The 7545-nt window shown below is 56.7% G+C and overlaps 1 protein-coding gene across 2 annotated transcripts; it reads left to right on the top strand.

Annotated features, from left to right (window-relative positions):
* The first annotated feature begins 3739 nt into the window (after nt 1–3739).
* Nucleotides 3740–7521, top strand: TM2D2 (TM2 domain containing 2). 2 transcript variants are annotated; one of them, XM_054088918.1, is made up of 4 exons: nt 3740–3952; nt 4028–4115; nt 4824–4939; nt 5195–7507. In XM_054088918.1, exons 1-4 carry the CDS (start codon nt 3768–3770, stop codon nt 5406–5408), a joined length of 603 nt encoding a protein of 200 aa, XP_053944893.1. In that variant the 5' UTR covers nt 3740–3767; the 3' UTR covers nt 5409–7507. The 2 variants fall into 2 exon arrangements, with proteins under 2 accessions (XP_053944893.1, XP_053944894.1); XM_054088919.1 differs by lacking the exon at nt 4824–4939 and having other exon boundaries at nt 5195–7521.
* The last annotated feature ends 24 nt before the right edge of the window (nt 7522–7545 follow it).

Genomic DNA, 7545 nt, shown 5'->3' with positions numbered 1-7545 from the left:
TTGAATCAAATAGATGCAGTGAAACACCTCACTGCAGCTGCAGAGCCAGCCTGACGCCAAAGGCTTCGTGCATCTCATCAGCACAAGCAACACTCTGCGAGCCACAAGTGCCCATGGAGGGCAACCAGCCAGAAACAGCCCAGCACAGCCAGGTCCTCCCTCACAGGGGTCTGCCCAACATCTGTGCTGTTCTAGTTAACAGCTTTGGAACACACATAATGCAAAAGGAGCCATTAATACAGAGGTAACTGGCTGAGCCACTGGCACGTCTTCCCCCTCTCCCTGGAGCTGAGTTCTTGGAAGGTTTTACAAGAGGTTTACACTATGGTGAGCACTTAAATAGGAGAAAGTCATTTGGCCCGTCAACTTCACATCCATTTCTGCAGGAGCTGTAGGAGGATGACCTGTGACTTCGGTTCCCCCCCCTTGCAGCCTCCAGAAAACCTCCTGCTCCTACTGGAAGGAGGTGACCACTCAACTTTATGAAGCTGCTTTTACATACCCGAACAGACCAAAGCACAAAGCTATGCAGGAAGCCAGCACGCTAAACTGTACAATGCTGCAAGGTGAGACAGTGGATTTCATTCCTGCTGACGCTGGGAACAACAGAAGGTTCTGCATTGCCAGCCCGTATGGAAGCTGCACACAGTTGTGAGTCAGGTAACAGCCAGCACTTCCCATAACCTGGGCGTTACCCAAGACACCGGAGGCGTCCCATGGATTATACTAATATCATGGATCAAATACGGATACCACTGTGCACTGAACAAATTACACACAAACAGGAATCATCCCAGGTTCCTGCCTGAGGGGCATAAGATTCTCAGGTCTGTATTTAGCAAGAGCTACATCTGTCCCCCTTGACTTCTCCTGTCACTCACCACCACCATCACAGCCTGGCAATGCAAGGAATGGAAGATAAAATACTTTACAGTTCCAGAAATGAACCAAAACTGAGGCTGGACACCTAGAACAGCTTCTGAACATGTGGTTTGGGTCAAATGCAAACCTGCCAGCTTTGAAAACAAAAAACTTGGAGAACGACTCATCTGATCAACCAGTCAGAACACACCTGGAACGTCAGCATCAGCACAGCCATCGCTTAGGCACAGTGGAAGATGCTTTTGGAGAAGAATCTGGTAAATCTTGAATCTCTGCAAAACCTGAAGTCACAAATGAAGCCTCAAAAGCAAGCACTGGGATGCAGGCATTGGGTGTCATCAGCATGGATAGAAAAGGCAAAGTGAGAAAACGATTGCAGACAAGAGACTTAGACATTACTCGATATTAAAATCAGGATGTTTCATTCTTTCAAAGGCTTAAATAGGAGCAATTGTCTCTTTAATAGGCATAAAAGGCAGAAACAGGAAATACCTCAATGAGAAGAACTGACTAAGAGAAAATGTACACAAATGGAAAGCGAATACATGTGCTGGAGATCCCATTCCCATAGGACACTGGTAATACAAGCAGCCAGGCCAGCCGAAACCGCTCACTGATGCAGCTGGGGAGCCAAAAAGATGCAAACCCAGCTATTTACACCAAAGGCAAAGCAGTGTCCAGTGGGATAACACAGCTGACATGGTAGCTGCCAAAAAAGGACCTCACCCACTGGCTGGGGAAGGGAATTGGACTTTTGTCAAGCAAAAGCATTCCAGCATCCTGGGACAGAGCAGGGACAACCCCTTGCCCTTGGCTGAAAGCGGGACCACAAGACAGCAGCCCCATTTCCCAAGGGATGCTGCAAAGAAGACGGAGCAAGGCCCAAGATGCAAGGACCAGCAATAACCAGCACTTCTGCATCTCGCCTGCAGTGTAAGGAAAGCCCAGGAAAAGGGGTGCTGTCTCCTTCGTGTTTGGTCACTGCCAATCCCCTCCAGAGGCTCTGGAGGTTTTCAGTCTGGTTTCTAAGGGAGCAAGACCAGTGATGTGACACAAGCGGTGTATCAGGGTGTGGATCTGTACATGTGGGGTTCCCCAACCGGTTGTGAGCTGGACAACCAGCACTGCCAGGCTGCAGTGCTCCAGGGGGAGGACAGGGAGAGGAGACGGGCTGAATCCCAAACATCTGCTCTTTGTCAGAAGTTTACCCCAAAGCTGTACAATCAGCAAGAACAGACATTTCTCAGCAATCCCCGTGCTGGGACCGGCCATGGCAGGCCCTTTTCCAGAGAAGGCTGAAGGATACAACGGCTCCAACTAAACTGTCCAACCATGAACAGCAGTTTGAAACAGCAAAGTCAGATGGGTCACATTCTTCCTCCAACCCCAACTCTGCTGACTCCCTCATCCTTTCCACACACCACGTGCCTGGTGTTTGCTTATAAGCACTGTAAATAAAACAGATTAAGGATCTGGGATGCAGTCAGGACTCGCTGACATCACTGCCTGGCTCAGGAAGCACCCCAGCATTCGCCTGCTGGCGGGCACCCATGGATCCTGGTCGTGGCTCTTTCCCAAATGCATTCCTATCAAATTACACGCTTTGCCTGGCTTCCAGCTGGAGCTAATGAACACCATGTACCTGTCCCCAGCTGTGCTTGGCATTTCCAATCTGTGCAGTGGGGTTGGGTGGGGATTAAGTGAGGCAGAAGGGCACTGACAGAAACAGACAGCAGTTTGCCCGGAGTCAGTGCAGGATCCCAGGCTCCAACCCTCTACTACTGTATAGCCGAGTGCATCATTCTCTTTGGTGAATCCTGGAATCCCATCCAGACAGCACTCGGAGATGGATCTCGTAGCACTGAGGGTCAGGTCTAGGGAAGGGTCTTTCAGTGCCAATCACTTTGTACAGGGAGTGTTAGGAAAGGAAAATCTGCAACTTGCTTATCCAAGCAGGACTAATTCCTCCTCTGGGGAGCTGCCTGCTGTGTCCAAAGCCCCTCGAGAGTCCCCGTTCTGCCTTCAGAGCCCCCACTCTGCCTCCGGAGCCCCCCGGGAGCCCCCGCTCTGCCTCCGGAGCCCCCGCTCTGCCTCCGCAACCCCCCCGGAAGCCCCTGCTCTGCCTCCGGAGCCCCCCGGGAACCCCCACTCTGCCTCCGGAGCCCCCGCTCTGCCTCTGCAGCCCCCCGGGAGCCCCCGCTCTGCCTCCGGAGCCCCCGCTCTGCCTCCGGAGCCCCCCGGGAGCCCCCGCTCTGCCTCCGGAGCCCCCCGGGAGCCCCCACTCTGCCTCTAGAGCCCCCGCTTTGCCTCTGCAGCCCCCCGGGAGCCCTCTGTCCGATGCAGAGGGACTCAGCAGGACAGGAGCGCACCGCTCCCACAAACACACCCCTCCTGCTGCAGTTCAGGAGGGCAGTCCTGCAGTTGGGGGAAGCCGGCAACTCACACACGGCTCCCACCGCCCCTCGGCGGCCGGAGCCCCCTCGCTACCGGAGACCGGCACGGTACCCCGCAGGGACAAAACCCACCCCTGTTCGCAACCACCCGCCTCCCCCATTACGCACTTCCGCCTCCCCTTTCCGCCTTCTTCCGGCTTTTCTCTGATTGGCTGCGAGCGGCTTTTTCCGGCCCCCAGCGCCTGGGGAGCGAGCTCCCATTGGCTAGTGGGCCTTCCGGTCACCCAACCAGCGCCTCGTTCTCACTCACTTCCGCCTTCCCCTGTCGCTTCCTCCCCTTCACAGCTTCTCCCGCCCTCTCTCTGATTGGCCACGAGCAGATTTTCCCCGCCCCCCTATGGGCAACCCATTGGCTGCGTGCGGCCAAACCGGAAGCCCATTGGCTGCGTGCGGCCAAACCGGAAGTCGCGCGGTGTCCCGGCAGCAGCCGCTATGGCGGCGCCCGTGGGGTACGTGCTGCTGTGCGGGCAGGCCGTGCTGCTGCTCGCCAACCTCCTACTGCTGCGGGGCGCGTCCCGCGGGCTCCCCCACAACGGCACGGACACCGAGGAGCCGGGACCGCCCGCCGCCTGGGCCTACAGTGACCCGCGGGCGCCGCTCGTGCTCTGCACGCACCTGTGAGCGCGGGGCCGGGCAGGGGCGGCAGGTGTTGGGGGAACCGGCCCGGCCTCACCCGCCCCTCCTTCCCGCAGCCCCGAGGAGTTCGTCGAGTGCGAGGATCCTGTGGACCACGGCGGGAACGCCACGGCGCAGCAGGAGCTGGGACACGGCTGCGTGAAGGTAGGCGGTGGGCGGGCACCGGAGTCTGGGACCCCCACCGGCCCTGTCCCATCTCCCCCGGGGCTGTCCCCCCTACCCTGGGTTCTGTGTCCCCATCTCCATCTCAGATCTATGTGTCCCGTCTGCCCCGAGGTTCTGTCCCTCACCGTGGATTCTGCGTCCCCATTTCCACCTTGGGTCCTTGTGTGTATGTTCCCCCCCAGGGTTGTGTGTCCCCCCACAGGCCCTGTCCCATCTCCCCTGGGGCTCTGTCCCCCACTCTGGGCTCTGTGTCCCCATCTCTATCTCGGGTGCCCGAGTGTGTGTCCCCAGGCCTCGTCCCATTCCCCCTAGGGGTCTGTCCCCCACCCTCGGTTCTGTGTCCCTCATCTCCATCTCAGTTCCCTCTGTGTGTGTGTGTCCCCTCGGGCCGTGTCCTGTCACCCCCCGGGGCTCTGAGACCCCCACATACTGGGGCTCCATGTGTCATTGTCCCCCTGGGGCTCTGTCCCACACTCTGGGTCTGTCGTGTCCATACCCCCCCACCAAGCGTGGTGTCCCAGGGCCCCGCCCTCCCCCCCAATCTCAGGTCCCTTTGTCCCCCCCAGTCTGGGCCCCTGTTATCCACCGCCCCCCACCCGGGCTCTGTGTCCCCCACTCAGGTCCGTGTCCCAACCCCCCGAAGCTCTGTGTCCTCTCCCAAGGCTGAGCCCCCCACCCCATCCACAGTTTGGCGGCCAGGCCCATGGTGAGGTGGAGCACACACGGGTGCAGTGCCGAGCGCTGGAGGGCATCGAGTGCGCTGAACCGAGGAGCTTCCTGCGGGGCAGCCGGCCCTGTGTCAAGTACGACTTGGGGCAGGGGGGTGGCTTGGGAACCCCCATCTCCTCTCTCAAAGCCCCCTCTCCTCTTTCTCCCCCCTTCTCTGCAACCCCCGTCCTTTCCAGAACCCCTCTTCTCGGGCCCTCCTCTCCCCCCATCCCCACTGTCTTCTATCCCGGCTCCCCTCTCCTCCCCTCTGCTAAGAAACAGGGTGCTACCGAAAGGTGTGCTCCCTCCCCAGCCCCAACCTGACACCCCTCTGAATGCTTCCGTTGCAGGTACACTGGACATTATTTCATAACTACTCTGCTCTACTCCTTTTTCCTGGGTTGCTTCGGTGTGGATCGATTCTGCCTGGGCCACACGGGCACCGCCGTGGGGAAGCTGCTGACACTGGGAGGCCTGGGCATCTGGTGGTTCGTGGATCTGATTCTCCTCATCACTGGTGGGCTGATGCCCAGCGACGGCAGCAACTGGTGCACCGTGTACTGAGCAGTGCCGAGCCAGCTCTGGAAGCAGTGAACAGGAGATGGACTCCTCTGCTTCTTCTGCCGCATCGGAGCAGAATTCTGCCTCGCACAGCCATGGCTTTACAGAGCTGAGGAACAGCTGTTCTGTTAATTCCTCTGCACAAACCTTGGACATGAAGATGTTCATTATATATTTTGCTTGTTTAAAATAATCTGGATCCTCCCAGCTTCAAGCAGTGGCTGTTTAAGTGGTGCAACAGAAGTGGTCAAATGAATCTTAACGAAGCCCGGAAGGAGCTGACTTCACATGGGTTTGGTATTAGCAGAAACCACGCAGAGACGCCAGCCGTGTACCTGGGGTTTGGGTTGTCAGACTTCACAGTTGAGCCTAACACGAAGTTATGGAGACTCTGAGGCAAAGCGATGAGCTCCAATTCTACATTATTTATTAAAAACCCTGCTCGCTGGCTGCAGGGAAGCTGGGTCAGATCTAGCAGAAGCTGCAGCCTTTGGAGAACATCGCTTCCCACTCCCTTGCAGGCTGGGAAAGCCAAGTGCAGCCAATAAATTGACTCTAAAGACCTCTTGGCGCTTGTGGCCGTTGCTGTCTCTCTCCCTGCCATGCTCACACTACAGAGACAGCGTCTGTAGGACGCTGCAACCATGCTGAAGGAGAACCTGGGTTATTCTCAGCTGCTTTGCTGCTCCTCCTGTCCCCTGCCATGTGCAGGAAATGAGTGGGCTTTCCCCAACCTGCTCCATGGTGCTGCTCGTGGCCGCAGGCCGTGTTTCTTTTCCTTGCTGCCACACAGTCGCATCCTTTCAAACCATGACCATTCAGCGGCAGCCACTGGTGTTTTGAATAACTGCTAAATACCAGCGTCACTTATCAGTAACTGAAGGCTCATTTCCAGCCAGAGCTGCAGGGAATGGACGGGAGCATCCAGAGAGCTGGAGAAGGGGCAGAACTGCTGAGGGAGCTCCCACCTATGTGCTGGGAACCCCTCTGGCTGCAGCCCACTGCGCGGGGTGGGGGTGGTACTGACATGAGTGGGAGCTTTGAGCAACCATGCACCCAGAAGAGGAAGCCCCACCAGATGCAGTCTGAAAACTGACCAAGCTGAATAAAAATGGGAAAAGGAAGCTGCAGTCACAGTCAGAACTGGACACAAGTCTGTACGTGCAAAAGCCTGGTCACATTTGATGCAGAATACAGCAAATGTATGCTCTGCTGTCATGTAATTCTGCAAACTGAGGGCCCTCCAGCCCTTCCCATGTAACCGATTCCTGCCTGCGTTACTCCTGCCTCCAACGGAGCCGCAGTGGGGTTCAGCCTGGCTGGGAATTCTGCCCATCCCAGTTTTGGTTTGCGGTTTATTACAGCCACTCCTCCTCTGCAGGGAACAGAGTTTCTATCCCATTTAGGTCACAAATAATCTGAACTTGGCAGCTTCAAATAGGTTGCAGGGCGGTGGGGTGGGGGGAGCTTCACCATGAAACACCACATTCCTCAGGCCAGTGGAACAACAGGGCTGCAAATCCCAAGGAAGGGAGTGGGGGAATTGGGCAGCGAGCCAGAAAGAAAAGAATAATAAATCCTGTGTGCAAACGCTCATAATCATTAACATCTCCTGTGTCCTCACCCCAGGCAGCAGCAGGACTTCAGATTCCTGCTGCGTGCGAGGCTGGCATTGCCTACGCTACTCCAGTGTCCACAAGGAGCGTGCTCAGCCTGTCTGCTCTGGAAAAACTGATGCTGAAAGCCAAATACCCCAGTAAAAGAAGTGTTTAAACCAAAAGCTTTACGGGATGCACTTACCCACAGAAGGACTTGAGCTGAGCAATGGCTGGAGCTGTCTTAACACCAGCAGCAAGAAAATCGAACTCAACTCTCAGGCTGGGAGCATGCACAGCGCCCGGAGGCAGTTTCCACTCTGCTCTGTCCTGGTCCTCACCAAACACCGGCTCTGGGTGCAGGGGGCTGTTTCTCACCCAGACTCCATCCCCTTGTTTTGCAGCAGTGATGAGATCAAACACTTTTCAAAGCAGAGCCCGGGATGGCCCCTCACCCTCCCCTCGATGCTTTCCCCACTGAAGCTGTCTGGGGGTGTTTTGGGGCACTGTGGGGTGGGCAGCAGCTTGGCAGCCGAGGGCTCTGG

Source organism: Cuculus canorus, chromosome 26, assembly GCF_017976375.1.
Source record: "Cuculus canorus isolate bCucCan1 chromosome 26, bCucCan1.pri, whole genome shotgun sequence".
NCBI classification, from domain to species: domain Eukaryota; kingdom Metazoa; phylum Chordata; class Aves; order Cuculiformes; family Cuculidae; genus Cuculus; species Cuculus canorus.
This window is presented reverse-complemented; position numbering and strand designations above follow the sequence as displayed.

Bases quoted from the DNA above. Each gene is read 5' to 3' on its own strand.
- TM2D2 (XM_054088918.1), top strand. From the start codon at position 3,768: ATGGCGGCGCCCGTGGGGTACGTGCTGCTGTGCGGGCAGGCCGTGCTG. The intron at 3,953-4,027 runs GTGAGCGCGGGG...TCCTTCCCGCAG, and splicing joins CTCGTGCTCTGCACGCACCT to CCCCGAGGAGTTCGTCGAGT. The intron at 4,116-4,823 runs GTAGGCGGTGGG...CCCCATCCACAG, and splicing joins TGGGACACGGCTGCGTGAAG to TTTGGCGGCCAGGCCCATGG.